The 26444-nt window shown below is 38.1% G+C and overlaps 2 protein-coding genes across 2 annotated transcripts in view; one reads left to right on the top strand and one right to left on the bottom strand.

The window, feature by feature from the left end:
- Positions 1-26444, top strand: part of LOC105227122 (uncharacterized) — a 266518-nt gene that overhangs the window by 19809 nt on the left and 220265 nt on the right. The window lies entirely within an intron of this gene.
- Positions 24345-24749, bottom strand: LOC115066223 (uncharacterized). The gene has a single exon (XM_029550561.2). The coding sequence runs from the start codon at positions 24641-24643 to the stop codon at positions 24356-24358; it is 288 nt and encodes a 95-aa protein (XP_029406421.1). The 5' UTR covers positions 24644-24749; the 3' UTR covers positions 24345-24355.

Here is a 26444-nt window from a genome sequence, read left to right as displayed (position 1 = left end):
GACAGAGTGTTTCGAGTTTACGCAGGAGCCAATTATTACCTTGGCTTTCCTTTGCCAGGTTTCTGCCGGAGCTCACCTTAGCAACTCCGGAGGTGGTTCCACATCGTCGTCGTGTGGAATGTAGGTCGATATCAACCAGAGTTCACCAGCACATTCTTCTGTCCTGCCGGTGACGACATCCACTTGACTTAAATGTGGTAGTAACCAGTGCGGAAGCTTTTTTCAGACTAAAAATTACTGAAAAATGAAACATACAATTGGTAGATATGGAGTCGTCGAGCCCATCCCTGACACAAAATAATTAATATTATCTATAATGTCAGTTCTGTACCAAAAAAGGAGAGTACATCGATGCATGCAGAGCGAAAAAAGTAGAAAACGCTTGTAATATTCCTGTAAATGCCTTTTACGAGTTTTCTTATAACGACCCCATCATCATTAACACTTTTCTTCCATCACTTTTTGATTCTTGTGAAAGCGTTTTCTTTGCTACTCACAACAATTTTCGAAATTAACCGAAAATGTATCTTAATGATGGACGTCATTGCTTAACTTAATAATATTTTTTTAGGTAGTATTATCTAACACATTTAAGTTTGAGTTCCTTCCACTAAAAACGATAGCCACTTAGTTACATATACATATGTATCTAGAGAATGAGCTGAAATAAATTAGTTACTCTGAAACGGATATCTAATTGGTTTACTTTGCGGCCACTGAAATTCTTGAGCAAATCATATTGAATATAATGGCATCTATTGAATTCTTAACAGTCCAAAGTAGTTTCGAACGTATTGCAATTATTTAGTAAATGGTATTTGCCATTATGACCCAGGTGGTTCAATTAATTTCTATAAATTTCAAAGTAGTTTGGGCTTGTGTAAATACACAGCATTCGCTGGGTGTAGCATTTAAATGGCGCCAGTGCGCCAAAATGCTCAGAAGTGAGCGTAATTATGGAAATGTCAAAAGTGCTAGAATCGCTGACGCCCGCTGATCCGGCTGACATGATCCGACTTAACGTCAAAAGCAACAACCGAACAGCGCCTTCGGCTATAAACACCACAGCTATCAACAAACGGTATGTATGTCTGTGTGTATGGCTGCATAATTGTACTTGTAAATAGCAAAACAAAGGAAATAAACGCAAACAAAGCAACAACACAAAGAAGAATGAATTAGCTGCGAGAAGCCAAACAATAAAGCCAAAAGCTTAGCTGTTGAGCGACTACACAACGGTTTGGGGTAGCCGAATAGGTTATGTTTGTGCGTGTGTAAGTATGTGTGTCTGTGTGTGCTTGAATGCGTCCATCATTGCGGATTCAATTGGCAATCGCTAAGCTATTAAAAGCAATTTAAAAATCTCGGTGCAAAAGGTGAAGCCGAAGCCCCAGACATAAGCGAGCTGGCGCGGGGTGACGAGCTTGGCACTCATGCATGCACACATGCAAAAAAGTATGAGTATGTGTCAGTAGATATGTGCATATACAAATAGTTGTTTTTTTTTTGTTATTTTAGCGTTTAGTTAATGCCTTTAATTGGTCAGTTTTTAAATATTCACGACTCTTGAGTTTTGTTTCGCTGCTTCTTTGCAGCCAGCGTTTACTTTACGCTTTGTTCTTTGTGTTGTGCTAATTGTTACTGTTAAGCCCGTGTTCGATTTCGTGCTTAACGGATTAGGAGGCCACCAAGTCTTTTGTCTTTCATTGCTGCGAAATAGGAAATGTGCAAAAATTATCTATTCTAAATGTTTATTGTATATGCCGAAGAAGAGAAGGAGGAAGGCAAACATGTTGTTGTTGCGACACAATGTCAGTGTTTCATTTTGCATTATGTTAATTGAATTGCATTATTGATTAAATGGATTATTTTGTAGTTGAAGTTCAAGCTGTCAATTTGTCTTGTCTTCAAAAAAACATCTTCTCCGCGGAATTCGCTGGAGCTGCGCATTAAAGCGGCTTCATTTGCGTAAATATGTGTAAATATGAGTGTTACAAGTGTTTTTGTGTTTTGTACACCAGCGTTGGCACAGCAGGCCATCGATTATTGGCGCACTCATCCATTTGTTTCGACAGCACAGATTTGTTGTAATAGTTTTCCAACATTGCGATTTTACTATTTTATTTATTGTATTCACTTGTTTTGCTGTCTTTCACACTTTGCGGTGTCTTTTGCGTTTCTTTAATGATAGTCTTAACCTTTTGCAAGCGCTATTGGCCTCAGCGCGTTAATGATACATTTTGTAGTGCGTTGGAATTGGGATTATTATTGGTTTTATTAAGGTCAAGGCGCTCACTTCAATTTGCATTTAGCAATTCTTCAAAGCGAAATTTCATTTGAGGTTATGTCGCATTTTGTGGTAGTATGCGGCTTTGGCAACCACTGGGAAATTTTATGAAATTAATTTCTTCTTCAGCATACTCATCGTTTTTCATGACGCTAGTAGTTGTATTTGTAGGGTCCAAAACATTCGCTGCCACAATACTATCTGCTTTAAATCCAGCTTTGCTCGGCTCATTGTTCACTTCAATATAATGATGATAATATATGACAGTAATATTTGAAGGGTTGAATACGAGTGGCGACTTTTATGTGAGCAGCTGTTTATAGTGTAGAATTTTCCAGAACAATGCGAATTGGGAGATCCCGACCCAGTTTACAAGTTTGACTTATTGAAGGATATTTTTATGAATTTTTACTTCTATTGCCAATTTAATAGTTCGATTTATTGATAACTCTGAGTTATGGAAGTTCAACTGCAATTTCGTACTTCCGACGGACCTTAATGAAAATGAGAGTGTATCTTTGTGCCTAAAATGGGTGAAATCGGATGAAAACCTGCCCAAGCCACATATAACTAATATCGAGATTTTCAAACATTTGGTCGATCTTACTCCATATATATTGGTGAGAGTATGTGAGGTTCCTTAAAGCGTTTTATTTTCCTTACAAAAACGTTGAAGTTGTGCGGCAGCTCATGCTGTCAAATTTGCGTGTTCTTTTCTCAAGACATTTTTATACTCTCGCAACAAAGTTGCTAAGGAGAGTATTATAGTTTTGTTCACATAACGGTTGTTTGTAAGTCCTAAAACTTAAAGAGTCAGATATAGGGTTATATATACCAAAGTGATCAGGGTGACGAGTAGAGTTGAAATCCGGGTGTCTGTCTGTCCGTCCGTCCGTCTGTCCGTGCAAGCTGTAACTTGAGTAAAAATTGAGATATCATGATGAAACTTGGTACACGTATTTCTTGGCTCCATAAGAAGGTTAACTTCGAAGGGTGCGGCACTGGATCCTTAAGAGTAAGCCGAACAGCTGGGTAAAAATAAGCGTTACATTTTGAAATCGTGTATTGAATACACATTTGCTTACTTTCAATGTATTTTCGCTTAATTTGGCACTAACCACAGCTGAAATTATAACTGATTAAATTTATTTTTGTATTTTTAAACATTTTATTGCGTCGATTGTCGCTAATTTATGCGACGAACCAGTTTCATGTGACTAACGCCGATAATTAAATGAAGAAATTGAAAGAAAACGAGCAAAAAAAACAAACAAAACTGAAATTCGTTAGCGTCGCTGTCTGTCCATTTTGATTTACCAACAAAACATTAAACTCAGCAACAACAAAGCTGTCTTGCAGATGTTATCGATTAATTAGGTGCCTCTCGCGTACATTTAAATTAAAGTCTTAATGTCGCTTTGTTTGGCGGAGCAGCAGCCTTTGTTTGCATTTTTCAATAAGTTTAACTTATTTTCGGACTCACTTTGTGTGCGCACAGTATTTAAATGGAAAATATTTTTCGCATTTTATTTCGCAAATTGTCATAAATTGGCGATTTCGCATATTTTGCTGTGTTGGCGAAATTTCCACAATCACAAGTTTTTGCTTTTTTTGGTTTTGTTTTGGCCGGCAGTTTGGGTTATTTTAGCGTTGCTGTTGGCGGATATGAAAATATTGAAATATAATTTCTTTTGTTTTGAGCTCATTGCTTGAACAGTTATGCAGTCGCTTTTCTACATACATTCATACATATGTATAAACGCAGTTATGCGCCTACTCCAGGCAGCATTTCGAGCGGCTGCGGCCTTCCACTTCTTGTGCGAGCCAACGGTTTCGAATATCATATTTACAAATACAATGTGAAAAGTCACAGTTTTCAAACAAAAATGAATCAAATAAATTGTATAAAATATTTATGTATATGCATATGTGTGTGTAGTCACTTTTCTCCAACTCCACGGTCCAACTTTAAACAATTGCAGCGCACAATTCTACGATCTGCCATTTCGTTACGTTTGTGTTGGTGTGTGGTTGGTCTGCCCTGTTCGTTTCAATTTAGTCACATTTTAAACTTGTTTCGGTAGTCAGTTATTTAGTTGCCGCTGTCTATAGAGTTCAGAAATGTTTCGACAATGTTCGACTAGTCGTTCTGTGCTCAAAGCTCAGCTGTTTCGTTCCGTAAAAGTTTTATCATTATTGTTGTTTATGAAGCGCACACGAGCATACGTTGACGTGCATTGTTGATAAAGTCGCCGACGACGCATTTTTGTTGTTGTTGCTTTTTTGTTGTTTTTGGGTATTGTTGTGGTTGTTGTTATTTTTGTTGTTGTTGTTTTTGTTGTAGTTGTTGTTATTTTTGTTGTAGTGGTTGTTGTTGTTGGTGTTGTTGTTGTTTTTATTGTACTGTTTGTTTTTGTTGTTGTTGTCATCATAGTTGCTGTCGCAGTCGCTGTCGCTTTTGCTTTTCTACTTTTGTATCTTGTTGCTTCAATGAAAACAACTTTTAAATTTTTTCGATTTTTATGCTTTGCTTTTTATTTATACTATCTCATTCGACTTATTTGCTGGCACTTTTGCCATTGGTTGTTCGCTGTTTGCCGTTTTTTTTTTGCTTATTACATACTTTGATTTCATTTTATTTTATTTTCTCTGGTTCTTTTTCAATCTCAACGTGTTTTTTTTTTGTTTTTTTTTAACGACTAACTAAGCATAATTTATTTTTTCTTGTCTCTCATGCATATATGTACTACATACAAATCTAACGTATACAACCCGTTATTCAAACAAGCCAACAACAAAAGTTGAATTTCGCTATTGCTGGTAGAAAATATTCGTTTCATTATTGGTTATTATTAATCTTGCATATAATTTGGTATTAATCGTTTGTAGCTGTAAATGATAATTTCAAAACTTTTTGTATTTTCTTTCGTCGAGATATGCATTCGTTGTTTGGTGTTGTTATTGCTGTGTTGATATAAAACAAAACGTGTTTAACTTGCATGAAATGAGTTAGTAATGCCATTAATAATGAATACCAGTTTTCGGCTGTAATGTTAATTGGTGTCAGATATAGCAATTATTGGCGGTAATTGAAGGAACGTTTTCGATCGGGATGATAAAAAAGGTGGAAACCCCATGCCATGTTATAATACAAACGCTTTTAAAGGTATTCATATAAGCAGTGGAGATTTTTACTAATCATTGAATTGGTGTATTGAAAATGATGAAACTTCGTTAGTATGACCTTAAATAAGGAAAGCTAAGATCAGTAAGAAGGAAGGAAACTACAATAATGCTTAAAATAAAACACTGTAACATGTCTAAAAATGTTTCATTAATGGAAGTCAGTGATGCAATATAAACACACTCTTTGCTAAATGTATAATTTCTTGAGACATAAGACGGCATTGAAGGCCATTACACAAAATCTGGTTTAAATATTATTCAAATTATATTGGCAATAGTAAGGAAAAATAAGAAAAACTTTCGGATGCACCGAAGCTATAATATCTTGCCAGAATCGGTCAGTTTGTATAGCAGCTATATATTATAGTTATCAATTTGTACGATTTTTTTTGGAGATTCCATGATTACATTAGATAATAATCCATACCAGATTCCTTGAAGCTCCTTCAGCGAATATTGTTTTATCTCTTAGATCCAATGAAATCGGGTTCCACGGAGCGGCAATTTCAGTTTGAGAAACCAGAAAAGATCACATGGCAGATTTGTGTCCATATGTGAATACGGTGGTTGATCGCTGGCATTCAATGCGTTTTTGGCTTTAAATTCAGTCATAATCGTGGCTCGATGCGATGACGCACTATTATCGTGTGAAGCGCAAGAATTTTTTTCCCGGCCGTTTACGACGGATGTTCTCACACAAACGCCTCAATGCGGCCGAATACAATACCTTATTGACCGCCTGTTCTCCGGAACAAATTCACGATGCACCAAACCACCAATATTGAAAAAACTATGAGCATCACTTTGATTTTTGAGCGGCTTTAGCGTGGTTTTTTGGTTTCGGGTCGCATTTCCCACCATTCCGTTGATTGTTGACTTGTTTGCATGTTAAACTTGTCCACGGCGAATGTGTGATAGGAATTCGCACGATCAGGCACGTCCAAAGAGTCCTGTTTACGGGATTACGGTTTTGAAAAAAATTAAGCTTTATCGGGACGAGTCAAGCAAGAACGCGTTTCATACAAAAATATCCACCAAAATCATTCGAACAGCCTTTGCCTGATGTTTTTCAACAAATTCACAAATAAAGATTCCATACTAGAACTTCATTTAGATCGTTTTTTTTGTATGGCAGCTATATGCTGAAACTTTTTTCGAAATTTGTACCGTTGTTTATGACAATAATTCATACCGAATTTCGTGAAGATACCTCTTCAAATAAAAAAGTTTTCTCTATAAAAACCTCATTCAGCTCATGACTTTGATAATTTATATATAAGTATGTATATAGGACATAGCGCTTTCGACTGTTCAGGGTATAAATATATACCTAGTAATGATCATATGTGTAGGTGGTAGTAGAAGGATTACCGGCTTTTCATGCAACCTGGCAATATCAAATAATCTTGAACATACATCTTGGTTCATGGGATGGTTGTAAGAACAACAAGTAATGATCTTGAATTCAACTGCAAGATTCATAACGAGAAGAACGCTGAGTTTAATAGAAAATAACGGGTGATTTTTTTGAGGTTAGGATTTTCATGCATTAGTATTTGACAGATCACGTGGGATTTCAGACATGGTATCAAAGAGAAAGATGCTCAGTATGCTTTGACATTTCATCATGAATAGACTTACTAACGAGCAACGCTTGCAAATCATTGAATTTTATTACCAAAATCAGTGTTCGGTTCGAAATGTGTTTCGCGCGCGTGTTTTGTTCAGCGATGAGGCTCATTTCTGGTTGAATGGCTACGTAAATAAGCAAAATTGCCGCATTTGGGGTGAAGAGCAACCAGAAGCCGTTCAAGAACTGCCCATGCATCCCGAAAAATGCACTGTTTGGTGTGGTTTGTACGCTGGTGGAATCATTGGACCGTATTTTTTCAAAGATGCTGTTGGACGCAACGTTACGGTGAATGGCGATCGCTATCGTTCGATGCTAACAAACTTTTTGTTGCCAAAAATGGAAGAACTGAACTTGGTTGACATGTGGTTTCAACAAGATGGCGCTACATGCCACACAGCTCGCGATTCTATGGCCATTTTGAGGGAAAACTTCGGACAACAATTCATCTCAAGAAATGGACCCGTAAGTTGGCCACCAAGATCATGCGATTTAACGCCTTTAGACTATTTTTTGTGAGGCTACGTCAAGTCTAAAGTCTACAGAAATAAGCCAGCAACTATTCCAGCTTTGGAAGACAACATTTCCGAAGAAATTCGGGCTATTCCGGCCGAAATGCTCGAAAAAGTTGCCCAAAATTGGACTTTCCGAATGGACCACCTAAGACGCAACCGCGGTCAACATTTAAATGAAATTATCTTCAAAAAGTAAATGTCATGAACCAATCTAACGTTTCAAATAAAGAACCGATGAGATTTTGCAAATTTTATGCGTCTTTTTTTTAAAAAAGTTATCAAGCTCTTAAAAAATCACCCTATATAAGCAGCAAAAGCTAGGAAAAATCATATTTTGGATATTGGCATATGAAGTACAAAGGTAGCAGGCATAGGAACCTACCAAATCAGTGAGTACGATTTTCTGCATCAGTGGCAATCAAGCCTCCTTTTTCCGACATTTCCAGGAACAAAATAATAAAAAAAACGCGTCCTTGCCTTTACTAAAAACAACTTTGACAACAGAAGAGCCACTCTGGAAAGTTTTCTTTTACAATAAATATTTGCTCAAAATTGAACTGAGCTGCAGTTTATCTCTCCCCTTTTTACAATTAAATATTCAGTTATTTCATTATTCAGTTATTACAATATTCAAACAAAAGAGTTTTTCAAGGACAAAGGCATCTTAATGCTTTCCATTTTTTGCAAAAATCACTACCTGCGCGAAAATTGTATTATTCGCACTAAATTTTAAGCTATAAATAAAAAGCACCCTCGCGCCAAAGACAGCATATATTCACTGGTTTTCAAAGCGCAGTTATCAATCTAAAAAATGACGATAAAAACGGAAGAACAGCCAGAACAAGCACCGAAAGCGCAGAAGTTGCAATTTTCATTGCAATATCGTATTTACTTATATAGACAATCGCTTAAAAAGTGCGTGGCCGGTGCCATCACTTTGGTCAGGAGCAAATTTCTGTTGACACATCAATTACTCACCCATAACCGTAAATATTCGGATACATGCGATCGTCAAATGGCGCTCGATACAAGGCAAGAAACAGAGTTTGCAGGGCAGTTACGTTATCAACTCAATAAACGAAATGGCATTAAGATGAGGAGAATCGAGAAAAAGAAACTTAATATTGGAGCGAAGAAGTGTGAATGAAAATTTGGATTTTTTATTAAGGGGAGAGAATGTTGTGGTAAAGCCATTTTTTGTGAATTTAATTATATTTTTAAAATAATAAATAGATCTGTTGAAATTAATAGAAAATTTAAATTATCTTTCAATTGTCTTTTCAACGAATTATGCATAGTCATCATGTCTCTTCTTTTTTACTGGCGTAGACAACGCTTACGGGTTTATAGCCGAGACGCCAAATCGTGATTCTAAATCAGCGTTGTCCACGGCCTATGCGCACAATAGCGCACGGACTGCGCCAGACACCTCACACCAACATGTCGCGACAAGTGTCTGTGAAAGCACGATTGTGCTACTGTATTCAACTTCGTAGGCAAGCAAAGAAGAATTTTGCGATCAGTTGACGCTAGAATAACCAACACAAGCATAACGTGCACACAGTCACGTTGGACAACACTGTTCTAAATGCTGGCAGGTCCTTCGCCACCTGATCTCTCCAACGAAGTGGGGTGGACCTTGCTAGCGTAGCCGCTGTCGCTTGATTCACTGAACTATGTCTATGCCGTCGTATATCTCGTACAGCTCATCGTTCCATCGAATGCGAGATTCACCGTTGCCAATGCCTTCCGCAGAACCCTTCTCTCGAGATCTTGTAATGCCAACTTATAATATTTGGTCGTCGTTCATGTCTCTCATCAAATATAAGGACGGGTATGATGAGTGACTTGTAGAATTTGGTCTTTGGGCTTTACTTCTCAATTGCCAACTCAGTCCGAAATAGCCCCCGCTGGCAAGAGTTATTCTCTGTTTGATTTCGACGTGCAGACGTTGCTGTTGATGTTAATGCCGTTTCCCAAGCCAGACGAAATTGTCTAAGACTTCGAAGTTATGACCGTCAACAGTGACGTGGGAGCCAAGTCGCGATTGCGACGACTTTTTGTTTCATGACAGGATATATTTCGTCTTGCCTTCCTTCACCACCAACCGCATCCTGTTTTCAAGATTTGGCTGATGTTGAATATCTGGTCAATTGTTGATTTTTCAGGTGGCTGGAGCCACACTGATAAGGTCCAATAAGTTTGTTGACGGTGAGCGTTAATCTTTCACATCCTTCCCCAGAGCTGTGCGCTTGATTTGGAACTCGCCTCGTTAAAAAAAAAACTCTCCAATGAGAATAGCAAAACAGCATTGGATGGACCCCCCTTTTAGAATAGTTATAGCTCCCATACAAACAGCTGGATTATTATTTTTTTTTATTTTATTAAAACTTAAAAAAAAAAAAAAAAAATCAAGTTTTTGTATGAAACAATTTTATATGTATTTGACAAGATCATGATTCACAAAATTTCTCTCGGAGTATTGTCCAAGACAACTCCACAAAAATTGGTTAGATCGGACTGCTATAGCATTAGCGGCCATTCAAACACTGATGAATCAAAATTAAGTGTTTGAATTTAAAACTTTTATATTTGACAAAATATTTCCAGGAAATATGGCATGTCTTTTGCCTTTTTCATTTCCCTCTTATTTTCATTTGGTATGTTTTTAATTTTTTCACTCTCTCCATATGGTAAATAAGAGCGTCATTTTTCCGAAAGTTAAAGAACCTGGAAAGTTTCTTTAGCGAAGAAAAAAACCTACATTTAATAAATAAATTCCAAGAACGTTCACAATGTAAATCATTTATCAGGTATTCTAAGAAGTGTTCTGGACATTAACAACAAAAACATGTGAGCCTCTGCGATATGCCATACCTTCACAAAAGTACGATTTAAATACATATGTATGTACATATACACATAACTATTACACTGTTGCTGTTAGTTTAGTGCATGCAACCTTCAAAAATCATTACGCTGTGCTTTAAGCACTTGTAGTTCGATATTGAAATTGCACAAATGGCGAGTTAAACGATTTTAATCGCTACTTCATTTCCTCTTTATAAGCATTATCACAATTATCTAAGCATAATCGTGATTGTTTGCGAGGAAGCGTATTTCAATGCTTGACTTACTGTGTCTATTTGAAGGTTTATTGGTAAAGGGTAAGCACCAAATATATTTTATATTATATACGTATGTATGTTATATACACATGTGTATGATAAAATCGTTCGCTCGAAGTATATACTTAATAAAGCGGGTTAACGTTTGTGGAGCAGCGGCGATGAAGCGAACAGAACAGACACCTTAACTGATGCACACATCCACATATGCATATGTACATACATATGTACAAGCTACACATGCTCAGTGGAAATGAAAACAAAGAGTTGTACGAAAAATAAGTAAAGGTGTAATAAAAGTCAAGCGAAATGTATCGCATGCAGATGATGTCCTTGGGTTTGGCATCGCTTGCAATGAGCACAGTCAGAAATGAATATTGCATGCAAGACAAAATTTTGGAATTTTTGTGGTGTTCTCTGTCGATCGAGATAAACCGTTGTTAGCCCTTAAGAATTCAACCACTTTCAGCTACTTTTTCTTGACCTAGAAAGCCGTAAATTTGTAATCCCACATTTTGATTATTTTATCTTCTGTTTCCATTGGTTTTCAATTTTGCTTTGGTTTCTTGTTTTTGGTTTTTGTTTCTGGTTTCCAAAATTGCCTAAACGTCGTCTAATAAACTTTTGTGTTTTCAATTCTTTGCCTTGAAAATATAAAGATAACCCATGATACATTTTTTTCCACTGATTTTATAATAAAACTCTATATTTTTGTCCACGAAGCTAAAGCTGCACTTAGTGACTCTCGTAGAGTATCAACATGCGAATACGAAAATATTTTTTTTGAGTGTATACTCGCTCTCAGCGAAAATATTTTTTTCTTCATCAATTCACGACAACATAAGCCGTTGAAAACAACAACAACAACCAGCGCATTCGCGGTGACAAAATGAGCTCAAGGAATCACAACGCAAAGGTGGGTGACAAAGGTGAAAGGAACGAAGCGTTTACTGTGTAGGCAGTTTGTGTGATAGCAGCAACACATCGGCGGCAATCGACATGCAATACGTGCACTGGCGGACGGAGAGGTAGAATAGACGTGTGGTTAGCGGTTGCAGTGTGCGCTGTAATGAAGCTAACCGCATGCACATTCAGCACATCAGACCAACAAAACTTGCCGCATGTAACATGCAACCAATGGCTTGCGCACACTCACACATACTCACAAGGTTTGTGGCCTGAGCATGTCTTTAAATCGAAACTAGTTTACTACTCTAATAATAACAATAACAAATACAAATATCGGAATTTGCAGAAATAGTCGTAAGTCATAGTAACCAAGCCATCTGATATATGTATGTACGTTTTGTAATATCTAAGTTGAAGTGAGCGAATTGTAAAATAACTATGAATACTGTTTTCTGTATAATTAGGTTGTTAAGAGCTTGTAGGTACCCTAAGTGCGAAATCCAGTGTCATCTCATTGTTAATAATTCCGAATGGAGATTGACGAAAAAGTTTTTGTTCTTCAAACGCAGCGAGTTATTGAGTTGTATTCAGTTCGGACGCACGTAGGACCTACATGCGACGAGTGATGTGTTAAATGCGACCGCTTGCAGTTAGATATATCTTCAATCTACCGTTTCAAGCGTTCGACTAAACATATCACGCAAGTTATACATATTTTTGACGACCTTCCCATTTTCAAAGTCTTTTACATCGGTATCTTTAACTAAAAGCGTACAAACTTCAGCTTGTGCAAAAGCTAAAGCCACTCGACCTTCACAAGCGACATCGATTCTCAATGGGTTCTTGAAAAGTTCCAAGAAGATCCGACGGTTTCGAGCCAAATTTTGTTCAGCGATGTGGTACATTTCTGGCTCAGTGAGTGTGTAAATAAGCAAAATTACCGACTTTGAGATGAAAAGCTACCTGAAGAGGTTTATGAGCTGCCATTTCATAAAGAAAAAACAACGGGTTTGTGTGGTTTGTGGGCCGCCGGAATCATAGGAATCATAGGTCCATATTTCTTCAAAACTGATGTCGGTGAGAACGTAACCAGCAATGGTGACCGTTATCGCGCCATCATAACCGACTAATTGATGCCTTAAGTTGAAGCTGGTTGTTTGGAGACATTTGGTTTCAACAAAATGGCGGCGGCTTTCGACACAACGCATCAATCAATAGATTTATTAAGACCACACTTCGGTGAGCAGATAATTTTACGTTTTGAGCCGGTCGATTTGCCAGTAAATCGTGTGATATCATACTGTTGGAATACTTTCAGTGGGGATATATAAAATATAAAGTCCATGCGACAATCCCGCTTCGATTCAGGCCTTGGAGCAAAACCTCTCTCGTGTTATTCGCCAGTTACCGGTCGAAATGCTTGAGCGAGTCGTCGAAAATTCGCCTCTACGGATGGGCCATCAGAGACGCAGCCGCGGCTAACATTTGAAAGAGATAATCTTAAAATAATTAATGTCAAGGAATATTCTTCGTTTGATAATAAATTATTCCTATTAAATTTTAAGTTTCTGTGTTTTTTCTTTAAATAAAGTAGACAACGTCGAAATTGATCACCATTTAGTATGTACCTAGGAAAATGACAGAGATCCTTTGAAAAAAATATTTATATACCTAAATAAGGATCAATATGATGATCTGAGTCGATTTAGCCATGCCTGTCTGCCAGTATATACGCATCTGGCCACTCAGTTTTTGAGATATCGATCTGAATTTTTTCGCAAATTCTTGTCTCACTAAGAGGATGCTTAATTATCAGAACGGTCGATATCGGGGCACTATAATTTATAGCTGTCATACAAACTGAACGATCGGAATCAATTGCTTGTATGGAAAAATTTTTTATTTGACAAGATATCTTCACCAAATTTGGTGTGGGTTAATATTTAAGATAACGGTACAATCTCTGAAGAAATTGTTCAGATCGAGTCACTATAACATATAGCTGCCATACAAACACACCAAACAGAATCAACTTCTTGCATTTGTGTAGGTTTCAGTGCCACCGAAGTTACCGTTTTCTTGTTTTTTGTTGTTATTGTTTTTATTTTTTATTGTTTTTATTTTTTATTGTTTTTATTATAATTTCCACAACAATTTAAACGCGCTCGCATTGCTTGGTACTACACGTATCTCTCATAAAGTTGTATTTTTTTCGCTTTTCAACGTTTGCAACTTCCTATTTAAATCGGTTGCCTTTATTTGCATATTTCCATTTGATTGTTAAACTTTCGCAAGCCGTCGCTTTTAATCCGTCTGCTGTTACCATTGTCATTGCTGTTGCTATTTGGCCATTTTTTCGCACACACATGTGTGGGTTTGTTTTGTTGCGGCATTTTGTTGCATTTCGCAATGTTTTTCGCAAAGCTGTTTTGGTTGCATATTTTCGCTGTTTTTTGTTGCTTTTGTTTTTGTAGTTTTCTTTTGCATTAAACTGCAATTGCAACGCATTACACCGACGCAGGCTTCGCGTTACGGTACTTTCACCTATTTTATTTTACTGCTGCTTGGCAGTTTTTGCCGCGGCCTGTCAGGCAGCTACCGCTAGCGGCGCCGTGAATGGCAAAGCGCGAAAAAAATTAAAAAAAAAGCGCCATCCAAATCCGTTCGTAAACAAATCTCAAACAAACAAGCGTCGAAATAATAAGGCCTGCCACAAGGGACGCGCGCATTTGCCGCACAGCCGGATGTGAGTTACGAAATAATCACAATGCAACAACAAGTGCATGAACCAATTAATACACGGTGAAATGCAAAATGCATTCACAGCCAAAGGCGCAACACGGAGCGCTTTGAAATTGAACCCCAAAAAATATGAAAAATTTAAATGAATGAACTTTTCAATTTACGCACTCAATTGACTGTGTTTTAGCTGCCGCGTTATGATGCAAGTGTTTTAATGTATTTAAATTCACCGCAATTTCGAGCGCCAGCGGCTGCTGCAAGCGCGGCGGCGGCCATTGCATTTGTCATTATGCACAAATATGTTGTTCTTAATTATGAAATCCCCGAAGCCAGCACTTTTTTGTGCTCGCGACTTTCCACTTAACTGCCGCGTGCTTTCAATTTGTTAAGTGATAACTGCGTGTGTGTATGTGTGTGCTTGCATATTGGCATTTGCCATTCGATTGTGCACCAAATGCTGCATCAATCAGCCATTCACTTGGTGTGCAACGCAGATCATGCCCGCCTCAGCGGCAGCGAAGCGCTGACAACACGGCTGTTCGTGCAACATTGTGGCGTGCGTGAGTCGGTATGAACTTGTGCATGCGGCGTGTGGGAATATCGCACTAAATGCGGCATATCAGCGAGTTGTAGCAGCAATCTACACACGCACATGAGCGCAAAAGTACAACGGCAGCGAGTTGCAAACAATAATTGTTGCTGTTGAAGTGTATAATTGGGAAATCTGGTGAGCTTGTTATGTTACACATACACACATATCGACGCATTTGCTAGTTTGGCTGCCCAGGCGCGCGGTTACGCCCTTCAAAATTACTCTCTACAATTTAGATTGCCATTAATTAACGTTAATTGGAAAGCTACGTCGGCAGCTTCACTATTAAAGCATTTGGTAACCTCATAAGTTGGCTTAGCTTTTTTTGGCCCGAAGGAAGGAAGCTGTTGATCTCACAGCAGTCAACTGAGCCAACTTTCGTTTCGATTTCATAGAAACACGCTGCATTTTCATTAAACCGGGCAGCAGACATGCTTGCTTACCTAAAACTATTAAGTTTTCCCATTATTCAATTTCCACGCAATAAAAGTGAGTTGCTAGCTAATTACCGCTATCGACAATCGGCGGCCTCGGCTGTAAACCGAACGCATTAATCCAACGTTTAACCTCGACGAATGCCTAATGGCAACTCTATATACATACATGTATATAACGGGTGTTTTTTCTGACGTTTGGCGTTCAATGAGGCGATACTCTTTTCTTCGTTGGTTTTTTTTTGACAGCTGTCACTTGTTTTATGCTCAATTTGGTTTGTCTTTTCAGAGTGAACAGACCGAGACAACATTTGCAAATACTGCAAACTTATTTATATTTTTTCGCTGCGTCCAATAGAGTCGGTAATTCGAGCAACCATGGATCGGTTTTTCGGCAACACGTTTACTCTAGTATCGTATCTTCAGAGACACGGCACAGTGTACACCGAAGGCGCTATTGCTGCTGTGAAGCTGAGCATCGCAGAAGACTCGCGGAAGAATTTTGATTTCCGGGCTTACAAAATCGAACTCGTGCAAGAATTGAATCCGAACGACCATCAAGCGCGTCGCAAGGTCGGTGAATGGGCCGACAAGCAAATTTTGTTCAGCGACGAAGCTCTTTTTTTGCTGAATGGTGCATTAGTAAACAAAATTGTTGCATTTGGAATGACGATAATCCATAAGTCATTGTTCAGACGCCATTAGATTGTCAAAAAGTCGCCGTTAATATGATATATCTATACTTACCGATCTAAATGGAACGAAAAAACAGTCCTTTGCCGTCAATTCTGCTAACGTAGAACCGGCTGTTATGGGTTATGGAGTGCAATGAGTCCCCGCACATCTGACATCATTCTACTTTTGGTCCGACCCCGACGGAACAGCTGGTTTCATGGGCTTATCGTTGGATGACTGTAATGAAAACTTTGTTAATCCTTATCATTCTAACGGAGATTAGGTATCCGTTACATCAGCAATTATGGACAGTGGTAAACATTGGTCTCTATTTCTTCAAAAATGAAGCCGACTATAATTTTACAGTCAACGGGCAACGCTATAGAAACATGACTAATGACTTTTTCGGGGCTGAATTGGAGGAAATTGATGTGGACGACCTCTCGTCCAAACGAAGAGGGCGCTACATATCATAGAGTCAACGAAATAATACATTTATCGAGGTATACTTTTGGATAGCACATTATCTCGAATGCTGAAGCTGTGTTGTGACCTCCAAGATCGAGCAATTTAACGCCGCTGTACTATTTTTTGTGAGGTTATGTGAAATCGCTTGTCTATGCAGATAAGCCCGAGATGATAGACGCCTTGATCTGAGCGAAGAGAACATATGGCCGCAACTGTTGCAAAAAGTGGCCAAAAATGGGGCTTTTCGACAAGCATTTATTCGATTCAGTGACGGCGGTTACTTGCATGAAATCATTTTCAAACATAATGACGTACCATCTTTCTATTATCTTTATACTAAAGCTAACATGAAATTATATGCATTTTATTTCTTCTTGAAAGCTACATATCTAAAAACAACACCCTTTGTATGCAATATATGTATGTAAGTAGATGAATATACAAAACACGCTACGTATTTATGCACACTCGTACTAATTCGTGCTCGGTTCAGCTGATTTTTACCGACGCCTTTCATTTGTGTTGCATTTACGGCTTCATTTCTGCTTATTACATTTGGTTTAAATTTCATTCCGATTTATGTATTATTATTATGAATTATGAGCTCACAAAAGCTCTGCCGTTAACATCACCATTTCATCACGAATGGCGCTGACTAACACAACAGCAACCAAGATATTAACATCATCGGCAATAATAAATCAGAGATTCAAACTGATAGTATTAAAACATACCTTTATTCATTGCCATATTAGCATAGTAATAGGTACAGTGCGCTCCAGTTAATTAATCCACGTATGCAAATAGTCGATGAGTAGTCGCTATAAACAAACACTGGCAGCTCAAAAGTATATTAAATTAAAATTATACCAAATTTATTGTAATTAAATTTCTTCGGTTGGATACAATTAGGCAGGGAATGCTGTACACTGAAATTAACTCATTCGCATTATTAGTTTGGTTTTGAATGCCGCTTGTCATGAATTCACTTCCCGATACTCGTCAATTTCGGCTGCCTTGCCACACATCGAAAGCAATCGCATATTTAACGCAACAAAATTATATAAATGACGAGTTTAACAGTTGAAGTTTGATTACTAATTTCATTAGCAGAAGCTGCAAATGAACGCACGCTTTGCGGATTAGTTTGCTAATTAAAATAGGTGGTATCAAAATCTTCTGTGATTATGAGGATTGGGATTAACTGGCAATGAGTTTTACAAGCCCTTAAAGTGAAGTTCGCGAGGAACGTGCGGCGGAAATTTTACGTCAGCTGCAGTTTTAGGCTTCTCGATCAACACATCGTCTTCCCAGCGAAGGTGACTGCCATAAAGGTAGGAACAGATCCACTACTCCGGAGCACTGCCTCCTACCGAGTGGTGACTATCTACTCCGATAGTTGGGTGGTAACCTTAAGTTCTCTGACTCCTTTTGTCTAGCATCGAAGTATTTTTTGATTATACTAGTTTGGGTTCCTGATCACAATACCTCTGTGGAAACTGTAAGACTCATGAGCTTGCTAGGATAAGCATTTCAGTTTCAATAGCTGCGGGAGAGGAATGCGCCGAAGCTCCGTTGGCCTTTTGCTGTTCACTATTGGACTGTTGAGCCTCAGTCCAGTTAAGCAAGCGTTGGTCAACTACCAGCAGTTGTGCAGTTACAAGATCCATCTGACACAAGGCAAATAATAACAGGTTTACGGAACTCTTTGCTCTCGTGAAGGTCCAGCTTTCAATGTTTGTAGGAGTTCTAATCGGACACTGTTCTAACGGGATTCATGCGGGATTCATCTTCATCAGCTGTTTGGAAGAAGATGAGATATGTAGAATGATCCTAAAACTTCCTCCTTAAATGTGCTCCTTTGATCTAACACTTTTAGACATCTCGGTGAAATAGCGGAATCAGAAATAAAACACCTAAGCAGATTTGTCATAGGTATCCACTAAGCGTTTTAACTCATAGCTGATATACAAATACTGTAGTTCTTCGTATAGCTTCAGAGAGGAGCACATAACAGTAAAAGTTTGATCCCCGCTTTAGTGGAGGTACCGCATTATGGTGATAATTTCCTTTAAGGAAATATTCAACAACAGCCTGACTTTTCAGTAATACCACTTTTTTTCTTGGAGGGGAATTTTCAGAAGATAAAGTGCCATCCACATACATGATTCGATCTATTACCTTAAAACACCTCATTCGTGAACCCTTATCTACCTCCGACTCCTGTACTTTTTATTTATCTCGGCGGACCACCGCCAGAAATTTCTTCACAAAGCCAAGCTTTAGACGGTTGGCTTTACATCTAAAAACTGTACTTTTCTTCGTTTATCAACAGTCTATCGTTGCTCCTTTGCCGCTTTTTCCTTCTACGCCCAATTACGGCTATCGCGCTCCATTACCCTTACCCGATTCTACATCTGTTGGGATAGCATCATGTAAGGTACTATATATACAGTTATCAGTCGCTCTGCCAGATCAAGTTTCATTACTTCCGCAGCATCCTTCCACTTGAATATAAAACCAGTTTTGGGTTTTGCGATAACAGACGGAGTTCGGTTACGTGGTCCATGAGAAAAAGTCCTCATATAGAATGTCGGCGCTTTATGTGAATTTTACAGACTCTGTGACCTCACTAACGATACCTCTTTCCGTGCCTCATACCGTAGGGCCCTCAAATGATTGGTGCGCTGCCTTGGTCCATTGTTTTCCTGGTGCCATACTCTCGACATTTCCTGCAGCCTTATCAATCTGTCAGCCCCACCTTGCAAGGCGTGTGCCGCTACTAAACTGTGACCAGTAAGTATTCCAATCATGTTCCTACAGATCCTTGAATCGAGTGCCAGTTGGAACTTTGTTTGTTTCTGGCCTATAATTTTACACACGCCTTTTGTAGTTTTGCACCCAAGTAGATCGTTCTATCACGTTTTGATCTCCCTAGCCGTGATTTTGTCCACATCGTTGTATAGACAATGCATGGGGTTACCTACGACGATCACGTCATTTGGTTCTGGCGACAATCTCCATTGCTACCCTGCTTTCCAATACACTTATGGCCGATGTGCGAAACCAAGTTATAGCTTTGATTGCTGTTTATCTATCCATATTGACACTGGAGTTGCTTGTTGATGCGTTAGAGTCCAGCTTCTCGGTTTCTCATTGACAAAGACCTCGGCTTGAAATATACCGCAATGGTTCGCCAACTTTGAAGGCTACCTTATCAATAACTCTGAACAGTACTCGTATACTTGTATTCTCGTCTGAACTCCGTCCTCCATTTTCGAGTCTTCAGTAGAAATGTTTAATACCTTTACGCGAACTATATGTTTCTACTTATGTTTATTCCGAACTTTCTGTTCCAAGTGAAAAGTGGAATCATGTTCCGCCGATTTTGCTGCGCATTCTTCGGCGAAGAGCTCTATAAGTAACAAGTCTACTTCTAGTCCAAGAATCGCCGTTGTACTTGCTCCTGTTGTGCCAAGATTCATAAACAAGAAATGCATATAAACATGAGAATTCAATTTTATTCGCTCCTTCTAAACCAGCTTTCAGTTCTCAATTATCTTGGAAATATTTAGGTTAGTTTTTTATGTAATGACTTGTAATTAGCTTGCTCTCTCAAGCGTGCACAAATTCAAAATTTACGAAACAGCTTACAGATCAAGTACTCCGATACGAGAAATAACCCTCAAAACTAAGAAATCTCAAATTATGAACGGAAAAGTAGAATGTTGGCAGGGAAATCAAGAATCTAAATAAAATCTAAGCAGTGACCGCTTATGTAACCATGCAGCATGACACAAAAAATAGGAATTAATTTCAACACAGGTGGTCGGCATAAAAGTACCTACTAATTGCCACAAAGTAAGGTAATGAAGACACCGTGTGGCAAGATGTATTACGAATGCCCAAATGTTGGTTGAATGCATAAAAATAGCCAGACCTCATCTGCAGATATCATGCTTTGTGCACTCTGCCGTAACATTCTTGAATTGGATACGTCCCCATGTGCGTGTTGTTGTTGGTGTGGTGAGCGTTTTTTCTACAACAGCCAACATATAGACGTATGAGCAGCAGAAGCTGATAGTTCGGAGGTGGTAACAATTACAATACCGATACTTACCGCACAATGCTCTAAGTACCAAACAAGTGGCAGTGTAAGCAAATAGCTCGAGTTGCGCTTAGACATATTGTACATATAGCAGATATGTAAGGGTGTGTAGCTTAGTGCCGGCGTGCCTTTGTATTCTAGCTGAGTATGGCAACAAGCTTCTCCACTTCATAATTCTTCTAGGGCTTCGAAAATCAGCCAAGCAAACGAATCAACTTTTCGCGCTGCCCTCACGCTTGCGGTGCAGGGGGTGAGTGGCAATGCTACAAGTGGCTTACCTATCGTTGCATATATGTATGTATGTGCAACTACTTGATTACATATGTTTGTATATTTGTGTAAAAAAGTATGTCCAATGGTATTGCGCTCGGGCTGAGCCGGCCATAGTACTACTTGTGTTGGTACAACTCACAAAAACAAAAAAAAAATATTAGAAAAAAGCATAAAATCGTACTTGAGCAACCAAGTGTGACGAATGAGATTACTGAAATCTTCTGGAGCAGATCCATTTTTCATGCAACTCTGCAGCGTACAGCGTACAGCAACAACAACTGCATTCACAGCTAGTGCTACGGCAGCCACAACTATTGCAAGTACACGCTTTGGGGGCTACACTTTACCGCTGCAATTGAAGTCTTTGCCATTGTGGACTTTAATACCCTAACACCAACACATACACACGCAAGTATACATATATACATACACATTTATACGTGCATACTTGCATACATAGAAACATATGTATAAGCCACAGCTACGAGTACTTGAGTTGCAAGCCATGGTGTATTGTTTTTCCTGATTTGTTGTTGTTGTTGTTGCTGTCATTGTTACTGCTATTGCGGCGCTGTGTGTTGCGATTGTTGCCATTGTTATTACCGACGATTGCAATCAAACATTGCAATGAATCGCAAAAGCACTGCAGACTGGCCTGTAGCTGTGGCAACGGTGACGGCGGGGGTGTAGCGGTATAGTGCGAATTTAGACATGTTCGGGGTTGTAATACTTTTCGCACATATCCACATGCATTTGCCATGTATTTTACTTGCATTTGGTTACACTTATGCAGTTGCATGTCGAGATTCATCTCTGCAATTGATGCAACCACACACCAGCCATCCATCGATAGGCGGGTTCAATGTGCAACATCCGTTTGGTTTGTTTTGCATCGTTTTGAAATTTCACACAATTGATACTCTAATTAAATGGAAGAACAAACTGAAAGCAATTACAGTTGAGTAGACGAAAATGCAGCAGCATTAAAGGCAGCCACGGCAGTGTGTTCGCAGTCTGTTGGCCAATATATGTTGGTAAGTTGTTCGCTTAGGTTAGGTAAGCGTCGCTAAAAATAAAAGCAAGAATAACGTTCACTTCGCTTGAAATGAAGCTATAATACCCTTCACAAATGCAAAATATTTCTTACAAGCACTTTATTCCGATTGTTCAATTTGTAAGGCAGCTATATGCTATAGTCATGCGATCCAAACAATTTTCTCGGAGATTATATAGTTGACTAAGATATTCACTCATGACGAATTTCTCGCAGATATCTCTGCAAATAAAAAAGTTTTCCATACAAGCACTTTATTCCGATTATACAGTTTGTATGGCAGCTATATGAAATAGTCGTTCGATATCTACTATTCCGATAAATTAGCAGCTTATTGAAGAGAAAAGAGCGTATGGAAAATTTTAGATCGATATCTCAAAAACTAAGGGACTAGTTCGCATATTATATAGACTAAATCGACCCAGCTCGTCATGCTGACCATTAACATATTTTCCAACCTTATTTGTGGTTCGAAGCAAACCTGCACTTTCTCGTTTTTCTAAGGTAAAAGTATTATAAAACTCCTCTGAAACATAGTCGTTGAAAATTATTCCAAACACATCCTTAAATATAGCCACTGTTGGCACCAGACTTTCTTCTCTTGTTCAATGTTTTGGATTCAGTTCAGTATTATCATCCCGTTTTTCTGTTTGGTCGCATGGGAGCCAAATTTATCCAAAACATTTTTTATACGGTTTAAGCCTGGTTGCTATCTCGAAAACCCTGTCACTCCAAGTCATTCTGTATGTGATACTTTTGGGCTTCCATTGTTTCCATTGTCTTCGATACTCTGATTTACTGCACGGACTTTGGCGATGCAAATTTGATTAGTTGTACTCTTAAGTATTCTTAACTTCTTTATCTTTAAAAATTGTGAGACAGCTGTGAGACTACCACGTGATCAAAACAAATGTTTTCGATTACATTGAAGCATTCTCATCGAAGTCTATTATCATAAGCTTTTCTTGAGACAAATTGTTCACCAAAAAAATTATTGACAATAAACAGGAAAGGGAAGGGGAAACACTTGGTACCAGGTCTAACCTATAAAGTGGATACACAAAAAATATTCCAATAAAATTCCTGGAGCTTCTGGCGAGTTAAAATATAGTATGGCGTTTTCCTGGTGGAATATAATGCGTCTTCTATTGGCAACATCAGTTCACTTCTGGTCAATTTCTTACTGCAAACGATCCATTTGTTGACAGTATAGGTTCAAATTAAAAGTGTAGGAGGACAACTTATAGTAGTAGATTCTCTGACAATCCCACTAAACACACAGCAACCCCTTCCTAACTGGTGTTGCCGCTGTATGTACAGATCGAGATCGTTTTTCTTGACGTTGTCGCAAGTAACCCGCTTCTCATCGCTAGTAAACATCCGATTCGGAAAAGCATCGATTTTATAGCGATTCTTCAGCGGGTCAAGGGTAGAAACTCGATCCATCAGATTTTTTGTGTTAACTCGAGTAGCACCCAGACATCAAGATAATATTGTTCGAAAAAACGATTTGACATTCAGATAAGGGGTTACATGAATTTCTTCGGGTAAAAAAACAAACCTTTTCAACAATTTTTTCTCATATAAAAAATATAATATTTGATAAGAATTTTTTAATATTGTAAACATAAATTATAAACATTAAATTAATAAAGAAATTTTTGGAAAAAAAATATTTGAAACTCACAGGAACATCTAAAGTGAAGAAATATGTATTTTAGTTAAAGCCTTGAACGAAACTTGAACGTTAAATAACTTGAACGAAAGAAAATCTTCTTCCAAGTCAAAAGTAGTTCTCGAGAAATCTTGCCAACTGGCTTCAAAAACATAGTTTCGAGACAAATGCGTTTAAAGACGGCGCACTTAGTCTAACTAGCCTCGAGCGCACAAGTTCTCAAGGCTGTATCTCCGAAACTATTGCTTGGATCAACTTGAAAATTTAGGACAATATTCTAGAGAGGTTGTAGAATTTAATAAGATCGATCGATTTTTTGAAACCAGTAAATCCATGTAACCCCTTATTTCGTGTACCACCCAGACATGATGATAATATTGTTCGCAGAACCGGACGTATCATTCACCTAATGCATTAACTATGTACATCACAACCAAAAAAACTTTAAAATTTTTTGTTGACTTGTCATATATTTAAAACAAAAAACATAAACTTAAAATGCAATCACAATTATTTTTCTAATTTAATGAAACAATATTCCATAATCTATAATAAACTTAAATTAAACTTAACTATGCGAGTATAGCAACTTAAATAAGAGCTGTCTGGAGTTTGATGGCTTCGCCGCGTGGTCGTCGTCTTGAATTTAGAATTTAGACGATATGTTGAGTTCCCCTTCCTATAGCCAAGTGCTTGGATTTTTTTGTGATTTCATTGTTTTGTGACACTCCTTAATCATTTCAATTTTCTCCGTTAATTCCTCCTTAAAATCCACTTGACGATTTATTGCCATCAAGTCAGCGCCTCCGTAGTTGTCGAGATTCTTCATGTTTTCGTTAATTAGCTTTTCGGTTAGCTCCACTTTTGATTTAATGCGACGTACTACCCTCGGATTTGGACGACGTAGTTCCTCATTATAAAGAAACAGTTGATAGGGTAGTGTGGACTTTTCGATATTTTCACCCATTTTTGTGTAAACTGTTGTGCGATATTACTTGCGTATGAGTTTTTGAGTTATGAATTTTCAAATGCTTTGACTGCTGCTGTGTCTTCCTTATCTGGTGACTGAATGATCCTGAAATCAAACCGTCACCGATTTTATACTCTCGTCCTTTATCAGCCCAACGCAAAGCTTTTGTTTTAGTGACATAATTTTACCTTTAAACGATTTTTGTTTAACCTTTAAATAAACGAAAAGACTTAATGAGGTCTCTAAATTGCGTCAAGTTTCGACTACCTGTTGTTACCTTTTTGTCTGAGCCTCTCTAATTATTGTAAGTCTCTAAGTACTGGTGTAAACAAAGGTTGTTTCTGAAAGGTTTACAATGGCGGCAGGGAAATGAAAAAAGGGTGATTACAAGGTCAGGCAAGGGATTATGTAGATATATCTCGAAATTTCTATCACAACGCCATTTTTTTAATGTATTCTAGGTACAATGTATGCAAATTCAAGTCTGGAAGACAATATTTTTTTAGAAAATTCCAAGATTGATAGAAAACTGTGTTTTTGAAGTCGGTTGGCAAGATTTTTCGAGATCTTCCTGAAATTTGACACAGGTCTTTGAGATATAATACTTAAAGACATGGACAAAGGATTTTTTGATTAAATCTTAAAAAAAAAATAAAATAAATAAATAAAATAGTCGCGAAATTTTCACTGAAATTTAAATTTTTTTGTAAAAATGTTTGCCAAAAAATTCAATTTTCAGTTGTTTTCCTGTAAGGAGTTATCCTGCCAACGCCGGTGAATCTTTTTTCCAAGGAGTCGGCGGGAATTGCTTCGCAATGGTCTAGTTTAAAATTTTTTCCAAAAAATTTCAGGATTTCTTTGTTAATAGTGTATGTTTGTAACAATGAAAAATTCAAATAAAATATTTAATTTTAATTTTTTCATTTTAAAGAAAACTATCGTTGAAAAAAGGACTGTTTATTACCCGAGGAAACCCATGTAACACCTTAAGCCTTAAGCTGTCCTTAATGAAATTACTTAGCTCCGTCATGTGTTTTATAAATAGACATTCAAGATTTGGTATCTGATGGATTTCAAGAGTTCGATGTCTGCTTTGTGATAGAGCAGGAGACACACAGAGAAAGTGTAGAACTGTTTCCTCACTCCATTCGGGTTTACAGCTTCGCCAATTGTTGTTATAGGGAATTCCCGGTCTTAACGCATGTTCTCCCAATTGACCAACGCGTCGTTATGGTAGCTTTAAGTCTGTATATACTTTTTCTGTCCCTATGTAATAAGTTCTTAATTTTTATCTTCCAATATTTTGGCCATATATATCTGTTTCGCTATCCTCCATTTCGTTGAAGATTTCCATCTATTCTAAGAAATTTATTCAAATTGTTTTTAAGGTCCATGTACTTGTAGATCATTTCTATCAGACACGGTATAATCTCTGTCCCTGATTCGTCAATAGAGGTACTTGATATTGCCAATTCGTCTGGTTTTTCGTTGCCGAAAGTTTCCCATTAACAAGAACCCAAATATTGAGAAAGCAGTGCCAGTGAGCTTAAAGCCTACCTATATTTGTTTGCAACGCTGGAATTAGTCCTTGATAATGACCGAGCTAGTACTGTCGCGAGTCTGTCATGCAGCCTTCCAATAATTGTTGGGTAGAACTTCACAGGCCTTCTCTATTCCTAGTACCCCCGCTTGGAAGAAGCTAGGTACGTTAGGTGAGTGATATCAAGATCCACGTCCTCACACCGCAGTCCATTTTGGACCTGTCCGTGTGATCCAGATAGTATCCTCCGCCCCACCC

The sequence above is a fragment of the Bactrocera dorsalis genome, chromosome 5 (assembly GCF_023373825.1).
Source record: "Bactrocera dorsalis isolate Fly_Bdor chromosome 5, ASM2337382v1, whole genome shotgun sequence".
Taxonomy (NCBI): domain Eukaryota; kingdom Metazoa; phylum Arthropoda; class Insecta; order Diptera; family Tephritidae; genus Bactrocera; species Bactrocera dorsalis.
This window is presented reverse-complemented; position numbering and strand designations above follow the sequence as displayed.

What these genes read in the sequence shown, in the direction of transcription:
- LOC115066223 (XM_029550561.2), bottom strand. Translation starts at nt 24,643, where the DNA reads ATGGGTGAAAATATCGAAAAGTCCACACTACCCTATCAACTGTTTCTT.